The 19,190-nt window shown below is 36.3% G+C and overlaps 1 protein-coding gene across 1 annotated transcript in view; it reads left to right on the top strand.

Moving 5' to 3' along the window:
- Positions 1–19,190, top strand: part of cacna1ab (calcium channel, voltage-dependent, P/Q type, alpha 1A subunit, b) — a 331,651-nt gene that overhangs the window by 167,653 nt on the left and 144,808 nt on the right. Inside the window, 8 exon segments of the mRNA XM_030154455.1 lie at positions 3,612–3,703; positions 5,197–5,349; positions 6,279–6,466; positions 14,054–14,157; positions 14,309–14,424; positions 14,942–14,986; positions 15,447–15,539; positions 16,583–16,780. Coding sequence (XP_030010315.1) covers positions 3,612–3,703; positions 5,197–5,349; positions 6,279–6,466; positions 14,054–14,157; positions 14,309–14,424; positions 14,942–14,986; positions 15,447–15,539; positions 16,583–16,780 — 989 coding nt within the window.

Here is a 19,190-nt window from a genome sequence, read left to right as displayed (position 1 = left end):
GAAAGAAAGGGAGGAACGGAAAGATGGAGGAAGGAAGGAATGGACAGAGTGGGTAAAGAAAGTAAGGATAGTATAAAAAGGAAGGAAGGAAGAAAGGGAGGAACAGAAGGATGGATGGATGGAGGAAGGAAGGAAGGAAGGAAGGGACAAAGTGGGTAAAGAAAGTAAGGATAGTATAAAAAGGAAGGAAGGAAGAAAGGGAGGAACGGAAGGATGGATGGAGGAAGGAAGGAAGGAAGGAAGGAAGGGACAGAGTGGGTAAAGAAAGTAAGGATAGTATTAAAAGGAAGAAAGGGAGGAACGGAAGGATGGATGGAGGAAGGAAGGAAAGCAGGAAGGAAGGAAGGAAGGGACAGAGTGGGTAAAGAAAGTAAGGATGGTATAAAAAGGAAGGAAGGAAGGGAGGAACAGAAGGATGGATGGAGGAAGGAAGGAAGGAAGGAAGGAAGGAAGGAAGGAAGGAAGGAAGGAAGGGACAGAGTGGGTAAAGAAAGTAAGGATGGTATAAAAAGGAAGGAAGGAAGGGAGGGCTGGAGGGACAGATATAGACAGCTATAGATCCACTAAAATCAGCTGTGGGTGTTTAAGGGTTAATGGGTTGTTTCTCTCGTTTCTCTTTTGTCTCGTCTACATTAACATTCAGGGCTTTAACTACAGAGAGACACTTTTCTAATGAGTTTAAAAACCTGCAGTAACGACATGAATTTACTTAATTAATACATTTCATTCATGTCTAAAACTACACTGTTGGAGTTAAACAAATAAATCCAGTCCAATTCAAACACATCAGCTTTTTTTTTCTACACTTCCCTCCTTTCCTCTCCTCTCCTGTTCCTCTTATTTTTATTTCCTTCCTCTCTTCCCACTGCTCCCTCTACTGGTGCATTGTGGGACCGTTCGCCCGTTGCCAGGGGAGACCGCATCCTAAAGGTTCTGGATCGTCTCGCAGAGGCGGACGCTTTTCTGTCTCACATGGATGAGTACTGAAGCGGTGCCTTCACCCTCTGAACGAGGCGTCCGCGAGAAAAGACACAGAGAAATGGAAGAAAAAAATACACGAGGAGAATGAGATGAAGGGAACGGACGCAAGTTGAGAAAAGACCAGGGTTTAGAGTCAACAGAGAGCAGGCTACGGAGAGACATTTGTGTCTTTATTCAGCAATCAAAAAGAATGGATTTGCAACCAAAGAGGAGATTTGTTATTTTTTTTAACAACTTTATTTATCATTTTTCCATAACATTGACATCATTAAGGCATTTGTTACACAATTTGTGAACTTGCCCCCCCCCCCCCCCCCATCCAGGTGGCATCCCCACAAATACATCCATATAAACACATATGTTTCAAATAGACAAACAGAACACCAAAAGAAAAAAAAAAAGAAATATACAAGTGCAGAAAAAAAAAAGTGACATTCTGGAATTCCCAAAAAAAGAGATTGGAGAGCAAATGACAGTAAGTGGCACTCAAAAAAAAAAAAAAAAAAAAAGATTATTTTGCTCATAAATTAAGTATAAGTGGGTTTAAGGTGGAAGCTGGAGCCGGCACTGGAGCAAGGTCAAACCCACCAATAGAAACTCTTCTCTCATCCATCAGCATAGGCCACGCCCATTAAGTGCAGTGAAATTCGCAAACAAAACTTTCAAAGTTGCAAACAGAGAGGAGTGATTTTCAAGCAAAAGTTTTTAAAGAGGACTGATTTATAAGCAAAATGATCTTTTTTTTTATTGCCACTAACTGTCTTTTGCTCTCACATCTCTTTTTTTTGGCTGCAAATCCATTCTTTTTGATTGATGAAAAAAGACAAAATGTCTCTCCGTAAAGGCCTTGGCTTTTAGCGTCTGCAGTCGGTTCATGTGCAAATGTCAGTGAAAATCCAACAGAAGAGAGCACAGGTGTCAAACATACGACCTGTGGGCCAAAACCAGGTCCAATCAGGACCCCCCCATTTTTTTTATTTTTTTTTTTTACTTTGTTCTAGTTTAATTTTACTTTTTTTTTACGCATTATTTTTTTTTATTTCGTTTGCTTTATTTGTTTTTCTTCAGTTTTTTACCTATTTCATTCTTTTTTTGTTTTTACTTCATTCTAGTTCAATTTTGCTTTTTTTTTTTTACTCAGTATTTATTTATTTTTTACATTTTTTCAACGTTGTAGAAGATGATGGTGTTTCCACGGTAACTACCGAGCCTCTCAACGTCCAAATATGGTCATATCTGATGACCATGAAAAAATGAAGAACTGTATTCTACACCAATTATTGACATGGATTGATAGGATTAGTGGATGCTTTTGATGCCAGTGGAGGTTTGTGTCTGTATGGGTTAAGGTCATCCCGCCCCCCCCCCCCTTCTGTTCTCCTCTTTGTTCTCCCCCATACTTCCTCCCTCCCTCCCTCCCTCCCTCTGCTGGTGGACAGACCCTGTCTTCTGTTTCCGTATCAGACACAGCGTGGACATTTCAAACCCACTCATCAAAGACACTAGTGGAACAGCTGTGACGTCACATCCGCTGAGTTTATTTTTAGGACTAGGGCTGTAATAAAATATCGGTTCTGCAATATATTGCGATATTTCATTTCACAATACTGTATCGATATTAAAAAGTACTGTATGGATATTTTTAGGTATTTATTCAAATGCAGATTTTGTGGAGGTTCTTTTTTTCTTTTTTTCGATTTTCATTTTTGTTTAGATTTTATTTATTATTATTTAACACTCTCTTATTAACCCTTTCATGCACAAATTGTGAGAACCTTAATTGTGTGAGTGTTGAGTGTTTTTATTCCTCTTTAGACATGAAAAAAAAAAAAATGTGATTGAAATAGTTTTTTTATGAACCTGTTTTTCATGGAGTTGCAAAAATGTCCACTCAGCTGGACACCATACGTTTAATTTTTGAAGCAAAGAAACATGTATTTACTGATGAAATAATTGTTTAAATGTTGTTAATCTGATGTTTTGTCACATTTTATCAAACTCTAATACTAGTTATTACTCACTTTATGGAGATTATATGCAAAAAAAAAAAAAAAAAGAATGTTAATGACAGTCTAACAACAATAACAAGCACCTGATTTACACTCAAACATGTTAGTGCAGATCAGGTTTATCAAGAACAGCAAAGTTTCAGTAATGGTATGAATTACAGTGTATGAGATGACGCCTAAACGTCCACTGTGTTGGCTGATATGGAACTAAAACAATAAAATCCTTGAAAATACGATCAGAGAACAGCTGTAGAATAGCTGTCCACTGTAGTGACCAGTATGTATGAAAGATTAAATAATGTTCGTTCCTTTGTTGGGATTGAACTCAAATACTGTTCTGATGTTAGTTGTGAACTAATAGAATCTGAACATTTGAACAGGATCTGAAACTGTAATGTCTGTAAAACAGAATTTCAGTTTGAACACAGGAACATTTGGTGATATAGCATCAGATCCTGTTGGGATCAAATAAAAATGTGTTCAGTATTTGTGCAGATTTCTGTTTTTTTCTTGAGGTTTTACACCCAACTTTTCTGGAATTGCGGTTCTCACAGAGTCTGTATTGTCAGTTTTTGTTGAAATGCTTCATTTTCTCTCCGTCTTCTTGTTTTTTCTCTGCAGTATTTTGTCGTCGGTGGGCTCTCAGCTCGACCTGAGGACCCTTCGAGCCGTCAGAGTGCTGCGACCGTTGAAACTGGTGTCTGGGATTCCCAGTAAGTCGTTTTCTTTGGATTCACTGGGTTGTTTTTGTCTGAACTGCAGCTGTAGACGTTTTTTACACCATCGAATTAAGATGGGAATGAAAGGGCCGACTGAACGAACTACACTGAAAAAAACTGGGGGTGTTTATTTACTTAGGAACACTTGGATATATGTTTATGTTACCAGTAAACCTCAGGTAGTTTACTGGTGATTGTTAATATTGTCATTGAATTTCATTTTCTCCTTCTTTGTAAGTTTTACTCAGACTCTGACTGTTTCAAATTGAAAAATGCTCATGCTAATGCTAAAGCTAACGGCTTTTTGAGGTAATTTTTAAATACTGTGATATTTTGGCAGAACAAAGTTACAGGAGAGTGAACATTGGTGGAACTTCTCACATCCTAATACACCACACACTTCTGAAAAGGCAGTGATTATACTTCAATTCAGGACTGTCAAACTCATTTTAGTTCAGTTCCACATTCAGCCCAGTTTGATCTCCAGTGGACCGAACCAGTAAAATAATAACAGTGAAAAAAGTAAAATTCTATTCTGATCAGGTTTACATCTACAAAGTTTCCTGAAAAATGTGAATAACAGGAACAACTTGAATTGCCTTAAGAAAAACAAGTGCAATTTTAACAATATTCTGCCTCGGTTTATCAGTTTATCATTTATACATGTGCGTTACAATCGCACAAAACATTTAGGAACAGGCAGAATATTGGTCAAATTGCATTTACTTTTCTTAAGGCATTTCTGTTTGTTATATTTGTTCAGATTATTCACGTTTTTTATAAAAATATGGTTTGGTAATGCAAACATTTTCATGTAATTTTACTTTTTTACACCAAAAAAACACAGAGAAAATTTGGGGTTGTCATGATTTATAGGTTATTCTGATCATATTTTACTGGTTCTGACCCATTTGAAATCTAACTGGACTGTATGTGTCTGTATGTGGAACCTGAATTAAAATGACACCACTGAGTGTTAATATCTTCAGTGTAATTTTTGCATTTCACAAATCCATTACTCGGCACAAACTGCCCCCATTACGATCAGTGTGCCTCGCTACAATACTTTTTCTAACTTTTATTAATGGACAATATTTAAGTAACATTTACACAACATTTGACATATTTTTTCTGCAGTTGAAATGGAATATTAAAACTTACGTGGTATTTCTAGGTTCATATGTAAGGACTATAACCTTTGAATATTATGTGAAAATACAGAATACAACTGACTCTTCCCACCCAGTTTATTTATTACACGAATGACGTATTTAGTTTTACTTGAATAATTCCAGTTAACCTCATACATATTACTACACCAAAAAATCTTTTTTTTTTTTTTTTTCAGCGTACATTTTTCTCACAGTTTATTTACTGAGGCCAAATGTTTTCCTGAATTAACTTCCTTGATCGTCTCACAGTTAAATAAATGCTTGCCTGTGAACTCCAGCTCTGAGGGTTTGTTTGTCATGCGCTGTGTCCTCCAGGCCTGCAGGTGGTGCTCAAGTCCATCATGAAGGCTATGATCCCCCTGCTGCAGATCGGCCTGCTGTTGTTTGTAGCCATCCTCATGTTCGCCATCATCGGCCTGGAGTTCTACATGGGAAAGTTCCATACCACCTGCTACGACGACGTCACAAGTAAGAAAAACAACAAACAACAACAAACGCAAATTCAGGCAATAACATGAACCTTTGGGAATACAGAAGTGTCGCAAATTATTTTTCTATGCAAATTCCAGTGCAAAATGAAAAAAATTGTAAAAAAAAAAAAATATTGAAAATTGTTATTATTAATAATAATAATAATAATAATAATAATAATAATAATAATAATAATTTGATTCATAAGCACTTTTCAAGACACCCAAGGACACTGTACAACAACCCATAAAATACAAACAAGTAAACATACAGATAAAGGAATAATCACAATATATAGAAATGAAGATGTAAAATGGAGAGTAAAACGTATTAGTTAAACTTATTAGTGCAAAATTTAAAAAAAAAAAAAAAAAAGAAGAAAGAAAGAATGAAAATCTGTGAAAAATGATTGAAAAATGCTGATACAAAGTAAAAAAGTTTGCAAAAAAATCTATAAAAATTATTGAAAATGTTTAGACAAAAAAAATTGTAAAATGATTTTTAAAAATTCAGGTGTGTGCTCTGTGAGTGCTTTTCTAGTTATATATGTGTTCACACACACTCATACATCTGTATACACACACATACATACATACACATATAATCTATTACCTTTGCATTTCTGACTTGTGCTGCAAAATATAAAGAAATAATAAATAATAATGATGCGTAATAAATAATAATATGTAATAGTAAAGGAATGTAAGCATCCATTTGACTGCATCAGTTTTAAGAGTTTCATCAAAAACTAGCAGATCACTTACCTCCTTGACGGAGGTAATGAGTATCCAGATTACTTAGTTACTTGCACATCTTACACATTTGTGATCATCTCTTTGTATTTTTTTTTCTCTTCTGTTCTAAATGCCCTTCTTCTTCTTCTTCTTCTTCTTCTTGCATCTTCCTTGTCTTTTCTTTCTGTCCAGATGAGATCGTAGATGAGGTGCCCTGCGGTAAAGAGCTGCCGTCCCGCTTGTGTCTTAACGGTACGTCATGTAAAGGCGGCTGGCTCGGACCCAACTACGGCATCACCCAGTTCGACAACATCCTGTTCGCCGTGCTCACTGTCTTCCAGTGCATCACCATGGAGGGATGGACCGACATGCTCTACTTTGTAAGTTCACCTCTGCTCTGAGCCTTGGACCATTTAGAACCTGCAGGGGCCTCTGACCCGCATCATCCACATTTAAGGTGGTATTTGACCCTGTTTAACCCCTAAAGACCAAGAGCGACTTTTATGGCACTTCCCAAATGAATTTTTCTCTCTATTTAAACTTTCTCAAGGGATTTTTCTCCATTTATTGAAATATTATCCTCTGTATTTTGCATTTTTAAGTGAAATCCATGTATTTTCCTGTATTTAATTCACTGATCATGTAGATGTTCATTAAAGCTCACATTAAAGTTGAAGGTTATTTTATCAGAAACAGAGAAAACTGAAGAAAAAGTTACTTTTTCATCAAAATCTATCATTAACTGAACATAAACCCAGTGTGTCACATCCACTGTCATTGATCCAACTCCACGGGTTTTATAACTTTTTCTTACATTTTGTTCAGTTTGTGGCCTATTTTGATCATGTTACGTATTATTTTGTTAATTTATTGCTCATTTTATCAATCATTTTGACTGTTTTTGTTCATTCTGTTGCTTGTTTCTTTCTGTTTTTGAGTTCATTTTTGTTAATTTTTGTTTATTGTTTCATGTTATTCAGGATTTTGTAAAAGTTTTGATAAATTCATATTAATTCATATCATTTTGATTTAATGAATTTTGTTCTGTTTGTGTCTTATTTTGTTCACGTTACTTATTACTTTGTTGATTTATTATTAATTCTTGTTGGTTTTGTTCATTAGAGTAGCTGTTTTTGTTCATTTTGTTACTTATTTTATTCTTTTACTTTATTTGATGTAAATGTTTTGCTCTTTTTTTCCCACGTTGTTATTTTGTCAATTTTTATTCATATTGTAGATTTTTATTCATATTTATTATTCATTTTTATTCAATCATAAGTTCATTTTATTCATTATTTAATACATATAAAACTATCATTTGTCCAACTCCATGGGTTTTACTGGTGAATCAATGTTGCAGAAGATGACGGTGTTTCCACAGTAACTACAGAGCATCTGAATGTCCAAATATGGTCATATCTATCTGGCAAATCCCCGCCGTCACATTTTTAAAAAAAATTAAATTATACATTTACATAGACATGTACTTAGACATAAGGGACCACACAGACACAATACAAAAAAAATTATACAATAGATCTACAGACCTATAAAAGATGAAAAACGAGAAAAAAAAAAGAAAAAAAAAAAAAACACAACAAAAAAACAACAACAACAAAATCAATAATATTATCAACTCCTCTTTTTGATGCTCAGGGCTGATTAACAGTTAATATAATGTAAACTAACAACAAATGTCTCCATCCCTTGTAAAGAGGAGTTGATAATATTATTATTATTTATATTTATTTATTTGTCTTTTTTTGCACGTTCTGTTTTATCTTAGTACGAACCAAATCATTTGCACATCTACATATGAACTGACATGTGCTGTTTGATCCGATATCACATCCTTCACTTAACAAACCCATGTGACGATCAGAGGAATTAGGTTAGTGGAGAACGTTGGCGTTTGCGTGACCCTGGTGCGACTTTAATGGAACTATCAGCTGATTGTAATCTGCAGCTGGAGTCGTGTGTGCCTTTCTCCTGCGCCGTGCAGCTCTTTTCTCTATTAAACTTTCATCGGTTTCCTCTTGACTGCCTGTGAGAGTGTGGAAGTCAGCCTCCATCCATCAGAAAAAGATGTTAAATATAGAGCGAGACGGACCAGAATAGAGAGAGAGGAAGAGAAGGAGGTGGAAAAAGAAGGAGAGCGACTCTGTAGGCAGAAAAAAAGAAAAAGGATAGATGAGAAGACGGATAAAGGAAGTCAAACAGAGAGGAAGAGAGAAAGAGAGAGAGAGAGAGAGAGAGAGAGAGAGAGAGAGAGAGAGGCCTGGAAAATGGCTTTTAGACAAATAAATGACATTTGAAATCAGATCTCCAACTACTTTATGCCTCATTTAGCGGAATGGAATTCTGGCCAATCACCAGCTTCCACAGCCACCGTCCAATGAGAATCCACCAGCAGATCAGGGGTGTCAAACATGCGTCCCGGGGCCAAATGCGTCCCCCCCAAAGATTCCAATCCAACCCCTGGGATGAATTTACAAAGTGTAAAAATTCCACAGTCAAGGCTGTGGAACTCATTTTAGTTCAGGTTCCACATACAGACCAATATGATCTACAGTCAAATAATAACAGCAGAAGAACCCACAAAAAAGAAGGACTGCAGATTTTCTACCGGGTTTGATGTGAGAAAAATATTACAAATAATGACAACTGCAATTTTTTGTCTTTGTTTTAGTGCAAAAAATAACATTAGATTCTGAAAATATTTACATTTCCAAACAATCCTGTAACAATAAAATGTGAATAACATGAACAAATATGAACAACCTGAAATGTCTTCAGAAAATTCAGCCCAATTTGAACTCTTTTCTGCCTGTTCCTCAGTGTTTAGTGTCTTTGTAGATCTGATCCAGAATGCACATGGAGAAATGATAAGTTCAGGCAGAATATTGTTAAAATTGCAATGATTTTTTCTCAAGAAATTTCATTTTTTTTCAGGTTATTCACATCTTTTTTGTTTGGATAGTTTATAAAAGTAAGTATTTTCATAATTAAAGAGGTTTGTTTTGCAGTAAAACAAAGACAAAAATTGGCAGTTGTCATTATTTACAGGTTATTCTGTTATTATTTTACTGGTTCGGCCCACTGCAGATCAAATCAGGCTGAATGTGGAACCTGAAGAACATGAGTTTGAGAACCCTGCAGTAGACGCTCAGACACACGTCCAATAGAAAACAGAGACGGTGAGGAGGGACACTGGTGCAGACATCTGTATGATCATCCACGTGGGACACACAGACCCATAGACCAGTGTTTTCCAACCTACGTGGGGCCGCCTGGAATTTAAATGGGGTTGCCTGTTGTTAAATTGTGTGTAATTTGTGGCTTGATCACAACAACAACATGTCAACATCAGACTGTCATGGACTTCAGACGGGCACCAACACTAGTTCTGCAGATTTAAAACATAAACAGCAAAAGTATCATCTGATCTCATCCCTGTCGATCCATTAATCCTATCAATCCATGTCAATAATTGGTGTAAAATACAGTTATTGATCTTTTCATGGTCATCAGATATGACCCATTTGGACGTTCAGTGGTTACCATGGAAACACTGTCATCTTCTACAGCACTGATTCACCAGTAAAACCCATGGAGCTGGATCAATGACAGTGGATGGACACACTGGGTTTACGTTCAGTTGATGACAGATTGGACCGAAAAAGACACTTTTTATTCCGTTTTCTCTGTTTCTGATAAAATAACCCTCAACTTTAATCTGAGTTTTTTGTGAAAATCCACATGATCAGTGAATCAATTTGGGAAAAAAACCAGATTTTCATTGAAAAATCGCAAAATACAGAAGATAATATTATAATAAATGGTGATAAATGACTTAATAAAAGTTAAATACAGAGAAAAAAATGATAACTTACTGAAACTGTACTGTGTGTTTACAAAACTAACTAAAACATATAAAAATGTCGGATTGATATGAAATCGATTTATTTCGCTCTATCAATTTTATCTGACGGCACCATACGACACTTGACGGTCCGTCACTTGTGGTTTCCAGTCGTCTTCTGGTCCCCACTCTACCTGGAAACATGGAGACTAAAGTTGGGAGAAAGTAGCAGAGTCCTGTCTGGGATTTATTTGAATACGACGGAGAAAAAGAAATATAAAAAAAAAAACTAAACTAAAACTAAGCATTTAGAAAAAAATTAAAACTAATAAAAACTAGCAAACCTGTTCTAAAAATGAACAAAAATGAACTGAATTAGAGAAAAAAAAAGAAGTCCAAACTAAATAAAACTAAACTATAATGAAAAATCCAAAACTATTAGAACCTTGGTGTGTATACCAAGTGACTGCGGCTCAGCGTAACTCAACATGTGGTGGTATTTGTGAGTGTGGCTGTGGACACGGCTGTCACAACCTTTTTTCCATTTGCTTACATAATAAAAACACTAAATAATCTCCACAGGACTGGACCCTTTCACGGTCCAGTTTTGGTCCACGGGCCGTATGTTAGACACCTGTGGTCTAGATCAGGGCTGTCAAACTCAGTTCAGTTCCACATTCAGCCTAATCTGATCTAAAGTGGGCCGGACCAGTACAATAACATAAATAATAGAATAAGAACTTATAAATAATGTCAACTCCAAAGTTTTCTCTATGCTTTTGAGTGAAAAAAGTCAAATTCCATCATGAAAATGTTCATATCTATGAACTGTCCTTGAACACAACATAAACAGCCTGAAAATTCTGAAGAAAAAAAGTGCATTGTTAACAATATTACACCTCAGTTTATCATTTATACATGTGAATCACAGCTGAAAGATTTAGTAACAGGCAGAATATTGTATAAAATTCCGCATACTTGTCTTAAGACATTTCAGATTGTTCATATTTGTTCAGGATATTCATATTTTTTTGTAGAAGGAGAGTCTGTGAATGGAACTCTTTTTTTCTAATTCTACTTTTTTTATTCTAAAACAAAGAGGAAAATTGGCAGTTTTCATTATTTATAGGTTATTATGATAATATTTTACTAGTCTGATCCTCTTTTAGATTGAATTGACCTAAAATGATTTTAACATCCTTGATTATTAATATCTTCAGTGTAATTTTTGTATTTCACAAATTCATCCTAGGGGCCGGATTGGACCCTTTTGACGGGCCAGATTTGGCCCCCGGGCCGCATGTTTGATACCTGTGGCCTAGATGATTCTACACTAGGGATGTAACCATATGAAAATTTCATATCATGGTTATTGTGACCAAAATTATCATGGTTATCATTATTGTCGCAGTATTATTGAAATTGTGCTCAAAATGTTCAAAAAGTACTAATACACACACTGAAATAATTTAACCAAGTTGTATTTAAAAAAAATAAAATAAAATAAAATAATTGGCACAATGTACCTTCTGTTGCAGAAACATTCAAGTATTAACCCTTAGCGGTCTGAGCCTATTTTGTCCGTTTTTCAGTCCTTTTGATTTTGCCTTTATATACTATATAAACAAATGTTTACTATACCCATGTTTGGGATCTCTTTTTTTTCAGCACAACTTCATCTATATCATCTGTCTATTATTTTTTTCACTTTAACCTACTATAAAAACATAAAAGGACAAAAATTCACAAAAAAATATATAAAATCTGATTTGAAAAATGTATATAATTTATTGCATAAATAACACACAGAAGCTTAACGAACCTTCTCAAAGACTTTAAAAGTGAATATTGGTTCCAAATATTAGGTATAGAAAATTAAATTGTAATAAATTAAAACTATACTCAAATATTTGACATAAAAGCAGATCTTTACATAGGGTTTTTTCCCCTAAAAGTGCAGTAATCAAACACAGTTATCATGATAATTAGAATTTTAACAGTAATACTAACCATCTGCAATTTTACCGCAGTTTATCATTATACCGGTAATTGTTACATCCTATTCAGTACTGGTGTGGACACTTTTTAACAATCCAGACTAAAATATATGAACATAGGAATATAAAACAGAAGGCATAAGGAGTAAAAAGTGGAGGCTGGTTCACCTGTTTGTGCGTCTCCATATGGTGTGTGTGTTTGTGCGTCTCCATATGGTGTGTGTGTGTTTGTGTCACAGTGTGAACACTTATCCAGGTCACACATACTGGCTCAGCACAACTGCTGTTCCTGAAGGAAAACGATCTGTACATTCAGGTTCATGTGGAAAAAAGTCCATTTTTTTAGATGTTTGTTAGCTTGTCAGTCGAGTGCAGATACGCTGCTAACCGCACAGGAACACACGGCACAGTTGCCAGGCAACCAGTGCCGAAGCAGCCTGCCTCTAAAAAAGGCAAATGGATGATGTTACACTTTGTTTTCTCCACTAATTGCATGAAAACACAGAGAGGAGGTTTGATTGGACGGTCACAGGAACATAGTTCTATTTTCAAAAAGAGCTACGTGTACATGATGTGGACTACAGGGTTCGATTCCGTGGACTGGCAGAAAAAGTTGCTGGCTTACGTGCCCTTGAGCAAAGCACTTGATGATGGGTTAAAAGTAGAAGTTACATGTATCTGTATACTGACAAGAAAGCACAGGTGTCAAACATGCGGCCTGGGGGCCAAATCCGGCCCCCCCACCACAGGTTCCATTCCGGCCATTCCGCAGGATGAAAGTGCAGAAATGAACCTGAACAGTCCAGGCTGTCCAAATCCTTTTGGTTCCGGTTCCACATACAGACCAATGTGATCTACAGTCAAAATACCAACACAATAACCCATAAATAATGACGACAAATTTTCTTTGGGGAAAATTATGTGGAAAAAATTTAAGTGAAAAAAACAAGATTACACTGTGAAAATATTTACATTTACAAAACTATTCTTTCACAATAAAATGCAAATAAATACATAACTAAAAACAAAGATGAACAACCCAAAATGAGCAATTTGAACAATATTCTGCCTGTTCCTAAATGTTTGGTGCATTTATGGATCCACTGTGATCTGGAGTTGTGTTAATAATAACAGATGGAATATTGTAGAAATTGTTCAAATTTCAGTTCCAAACTCCAAAATTTTAACAGTATTCTGCCTGTTACCAAATGTTTATGGAACACTATGTGTAAATGTACATGTATAAATAATAAGTCCAGGTAAAATATTGTTAAAATTGCACTAATTTTTCTAATGAAATTTGTTTTTTTCAGGTTATTCACATCTTTTTTGTAAAATGTAAATATTTTCATAATTTAATTGAGGTTTTTTTGTACTAAAACAAAAAGAAAAACTTGGAGTTGTCATAATTTATAGGTTATTAAGTCATTATTTTACTGGTCTGGCCCACTTGAGATCAAATTGGGCTAAATATGGCCCCTGAACTAAAATGAGTTTGACAGCCCTGCAACAAAGGATCTGAATGTTTCTGTATGTCTGCTTCTGTTGCTTCAGCCATCAGAGCATAGATAGTGGAGAGGACAGTGTTTAGTTCCTGATATCTGATATCTGGCCATGGCAGTGGTTCCCAAAGTTCTGGAAATTGATAAACAAAAATTGATTTGGTGTGTCCCAAGAAAACAGATTTTCTAGAAGTAGTAGAAGTTCATACAGAAGTTCATACAGAAGTTCATCAGAAGTTCTTCCAGTCAGCTGACAGGCAGAAGGACGTGGGTTCCATCCCATGGGTCTGTCTGTGTGGAGTTCTGTGGGGTCCTCCCACCGCCCAAACACCTCCTCCTGAACAGGGTCACTGTGTTTTGGAGTCCAGGTCCTGGTCTGTTGGTTCTGCTAAAGCAGCAGGTGACACTTATTAATGCACAGGAGTAAACAGTTACTGAAAACACTTCACACAACAGCAGAGTGTCAAGTTTTCAACCAGAGTGGAAAATAAACCAGACCACATACGGGTTCATGTTTATGGTCCATGTGTCTGTTTGTGGATCAGACTATGTAACATCCTCTCTGCTGTGTGTGTGTGTGTGTGTGTGTGTGTGTGTTTCTTGCAGAGTAATGATGTGGAGGGCAGTGCCTGGAACTGGATGTACTACATCCCCCTCATCATCATCGGCTCCTTCTTCATGCTCAACCTGGTGCTGGGGGTCCTCTCAGGGTGGGTCTGAACTCTTCAAACATGTATCCACTGCAGCTCCTCCATATTAGAACCCTTTTTGTCTCAGTGTCTGACAGGATGCTCCAGATGGATGTAAAAAAACAGTGGAATCAAACTGAAAATATGACGGTGAATATCAATGTTCCCACAGTGAATTTGCCAAAGAGAGAGAGCGAGTGGAGAACAGGAGCGAGTTCCTCAAACTGAGGCGACAGCAGCAGATTGAACGAGAACTCAACGGATATCTGGAGTGGATCTGCAAAGCAGGTCAGTGCACACACACACATATGTGCACATACACACATATACGTGCACACACATACACATATATGCACACACGCACACACATATGTATGCACACACACACATATACATGCACACATATACACATATATGCACACACACACACATATACATGCACACACATACACATATATGCACACACACACACACATATGTATGCACACACACACATACATATGCGCATGCAGACACACACACAAACACACACACACACACATATATATTCACATGCACACATACACATATACATATGCACACACACACACACACACACATATATATGCACTCACACACACACACATATACATATATATGCGTACACACACATATATGCACATGCACACGTATTACATATTGAGACATATTGAGATTGAATATTTGACAACTTAATGTAATCTCTCTCTCTCTCTCTCTCTCTCTCTCTCTCTCTCTCTCTCTCTCTCTCTCTCTCTCTCTCTCTCTCTCTCTCTCATTTCTACAGAGGAGGTGATTCTTGCTGAGGAAGACGCCACAGGAAATTTCGATGGTAACTGACCTTTTTTTCCCCCTGTTCTTCTCTGGTCTTTTTGTGCAGTTTAGACGAGAACAACAGACAGGAAAATGAAGGCGTATTTGGACAGACTGTAAACACACACACACACACACACACACACACAGAATGAGGCAGATGGAAGACCAAGGACAAAGACACTAGTTCCTAGAATATAAAAATGATGCCAGTCCTTGTAGATATTATCATCAATGTTTTGCCAAAAAAAGAAAAAAAAAAGCCTGATTGGCTTTTAGTGAATAGTTTAGCAGCATCAGATTTTGCCCAGTCAGAAGTGGATGTGTAACTGCGCACAAACACTTACAAGTGAAAACTCTGGACAACAATAAAGACTTGTTTTTGTTTTGTTTTTTCTATGGATGTGAACAGAAGGTGAGAACAGTGACATTTGAGAGACAAAAAGAACAAGTGAGACTAATCCTTTTTCAAATGCCAGGTTCGAGGCGAAGACCGACCATCAAAACCAAAAACAACAAGACGGAGCTGCTGAACACCGAGGAAGGAGAGGACAACATGGGAGACGCAGTAGGTAAGACGATCCAGATGCAGAGGGTGGACATGATCTGGGAGGAAACCACAGGGAACACATGTGGGGCCAGTGGAACCAGTTCTACCAGGGCTGAAGCTCATTTTAGTTCACGTTCCACATCCTCCCCAAAAAAATCTTCAATTAAGTAAAAGAATCTTGAATTAGGCCAAAAAAAATCTTAGATTTAGCAAAAAATCTTGAATTAACAACTTCAAATTTTTGTCTTTGTTTTAGTGCAAAAAATAACATTAAATTATGAAAATATTTACATTTACAAACTATCCTGTAACAATAGAATGTGAATAATCTGAACAAATATGAACAACCTGAAATGTCTAAAGAAAATTAAGCACAGTTTGAACTCTTTTCTTCCTGTTCCTCAGTGTTTAGTGTCTGTAGATCTGATCCATAATGCACATGGACAAATGAGAAGTTGAGGCAGAATATTGTTAAAATTGCACTGATTTTTCTTAAGAAATTTCAGTTTTTTCAGGTTATTCACATCTTTTATTCACAGTCCAAAATGTTCTCAAACAGGTCAGGCCAGTAAAATAATAAGATAACATATGAATAAATGATGTTAAAAATGAACAGAAATTTAAAAAAAAAAAAAAAAAAAAAAGTGCAAAATAAACAATAACAAACAAAACATGAACAAAAATTAGCAAAAATTTGAGAAACATCAGGAAAATGATGTCAAAATTCCACTAAGACATTTCATTTGTTCATATTTGTTCAGGTTATTCATGTTTTGTGAAAGGATAGTTTATAAATGCAGACGTCGTCATAATGTAATTTTATTTTATTACTGACTGACCCACTTTCGATGACACTGAACTGAATGTAGAACCGGAACTAAAACAGTCGCGAATGTCTCCCAAATTCATCCCATGGGCCGGACTGGACCCTTTGGCGGACCGGTTTTGACCCTGGACCGTATGCTGGACACCCGTGACCTCCATGCCTAATCTGGGTTTGATGTGGTCTTATCTGCGTCCACATTTAGTCACATGTTTCATTCATGTCCTCTGTCTGTGCGTCAGGTTTTGCCCGTTCCAGTATAAAGAGCGGAAAGGAAGGTTCCAACTACAGTAAGAAGGAACGACGCATGCGATTTTTCATCCGAAAGATCGTAAAGACGCAGGCTTTCTACTGGACGGTTCTGTGCCTGGTGGGCCTCAACACCATGTGTGTGGCGGCGGTGCATTACGACCAGCCTGAGCTGCTCTCCGATTTTCTTTGTAAGTGCCTTTTTGTCCACTTTGAATTTTATTTTATTTTATTTTATTTCATTTCATTTCATTTTTATTTACATTTTATTTTATTTATTTTATTTTATGATTTTATTTATTTTATTTTAGGATTTTATTTATTTTTTTATTATTTTATTTGTTGTATTTTATTTTATTTATTTTGTTTTATTTTATTTTATTTTTATTTTATTGATTTTATTTATTGATTTTATTTTATATTATTGATTTCATTTTATTTTTATTTAATTTATTTTATTTTATTTTTTATTTATTTTATTGTATTTTAATTTATTTAATTTTATTTATTCTATTTTTATTTAATTTAATTTTATTCTATTTTACTTTATTTATTTATTTATATTTATTTGTAATTTATTTGCACATCATAAACAGCAAGAGGAAAATTCTAAAAACTATTGTCATGCAACTAACATCATTGTGCAGGAGAGGATAGACGCCAAAAAAGACTTATGTAAACACCTCCCAGGAAATAAACAATTACACAGGAAAAAAAAAAAAAATTAAAAATACTATCTAACTGAAATAATAATCTAAAGTAAAATAATAGAAATACAAATCAAATGATATACAGCCTTACATTTTTTCATAAATTAGACTCCTTTTCAGATGCAGAATCACGATAAACTTAATCATATCAAAAACGTCCAGTGGGCGGAGCCACAAAGGATGATGTATCCTACATGAGTTAACCCCGTAAAACCTGAACCGTCAAAAACTAGACACAAAACTGTGACTTTGACTGGGAAGAATTAGACAACGTTCAGACAGCAGGTCTTCATGTACAATTCGGATTTTTGGGTGAAATCTGATTTTTTTTTGTGTTGGTTTATATCCCACATTAAATGCGACTTCTATCACTTTTGAGTCTGAATTGAATGCGACCCTTAAGTGACACGCATGGGCAAAAAAATTGGATTTATGCCGTTCAAACTGTCTTTAACAGATCGGATACAGGTCGCATATGGGCAAAAAACTGTTGCATATGAGCAAAAAAAACGGATATGTGCCGTTCAAACTGACTTTAACAGGTCAGATAAAGGTCGTAAATGGGCCAAAAAAATCAGATTTGTGCTGTTCAAACTGTCTTTAACAGATCGGATACAGGTCGCATATGGGCAAAAAAATGTTGCATATGGGCAAAAAAATCGGATTTGTGGAGTTCAAACTGTCTAATAGGTCGGACACAGCTCGCATATGGGCAAAAAAATCGGATTTGTGCCATTCAAACTGCCTTTAACACATTGGATAAAGGTCGCATATGGACAAAAAAATGTCACATATGGGCAAAAAAAAATCAGATTTGTGGAGTTCAAACTGCCTTTAACAGATCGGATACAGGTCGCATATGGGCAAAAAAATCGGATCTGGGCCACATTTGTCTGCAGTCTGTAACAGTCGCAGAATTATGATGGTTGTCGCATTTCAATGATGTAACGGTCAGATAAACGTGACCTGGACGTTCAGACTGAAGTCGCATTGGAACATATCAGATACGTATCAGATTTAGGACCACATATGAAAGTGCTCCGGGTCAGATTTAGGACCACATATGAAAGTGCTCCGGGTCAGATTTAGGACCACATATGAAAGTGGTCCAGGTCAGATTTAGGACCACATATGAAAGTGCTCCGGGTCAGATTTAGGACCACATATAAAAGTGGTCCAGGTCAGATTTAGGACCACATATAAAAGTGGTCCAGGTCAGATTTAGGACCACATATGACAGTGCTCCGGGTCAGATTTAGGACCACATATAAAAGTGGTCCAGGTCAGATTTAGGACCACATATGACAGTGCTCCGGGTCAGATTTAGGACCACATATGAAAGTGCTCCGGGTCAGATTTAGGACCACATATAAAAGTGGTCCAGGTCAGATTTAGGACCACATATGAAAGTGCTCCGGGTCAGATTTAGGACCACATATAAAAGTGGTCCAGATCAGATTTAGGACCACATATGAAAGTGGTCCAGGTCAGATTTAGGACCACATATGAAAGTGCTCTGGGTCAGATTTAGGACCACATATAGAAGTGGTCCAGGTCAGATTTAGGACCACATATAAAAGTGGTCCAGGTCAGATTTAGGACCACATATGAAAGTGCTCCGGGTCAGATTTAGGACCACATATGAAAGTGGTCAAGGTCAGATTTAGGACCACATATGAAAGTGCTCCGGGTCAGATTTAGGACCACATATAAAAGTGGTCCAGGTCAGATTTAGGACCACATATGACAGTGCTCCGGGTCAGATTTAGGACCACATATAAAAGTGGTCCAGGTCAGATTTAGGACCACATATGACAGTGCTCCGGGTCAGATTTAGGACCACATATGAAAGTGCTCCGGGTCAGATTTAGGACCACATATAAAAGTGGTC

This window comes from Sphaeramia orbicularis, chromosome 1, assembly GCF_902148855.1.
Source record: "Sphaeramia orbicularis chromosome 1, fSphaOr1.1, whole genome shotgun sequence".
Classification (NCBI taxonomy): domain Eukaryota; kingdom Metazoa; phylum Chordata; class Actinopteri; order Kurtiformes; family Apogonidae; genus Sphaeramia; species Sphaeramia orbicularis.
Note: the sequence above shows the minus strand (reverse complement) of the source record. Positions and strands in the feature narration are given on the sequence as shown.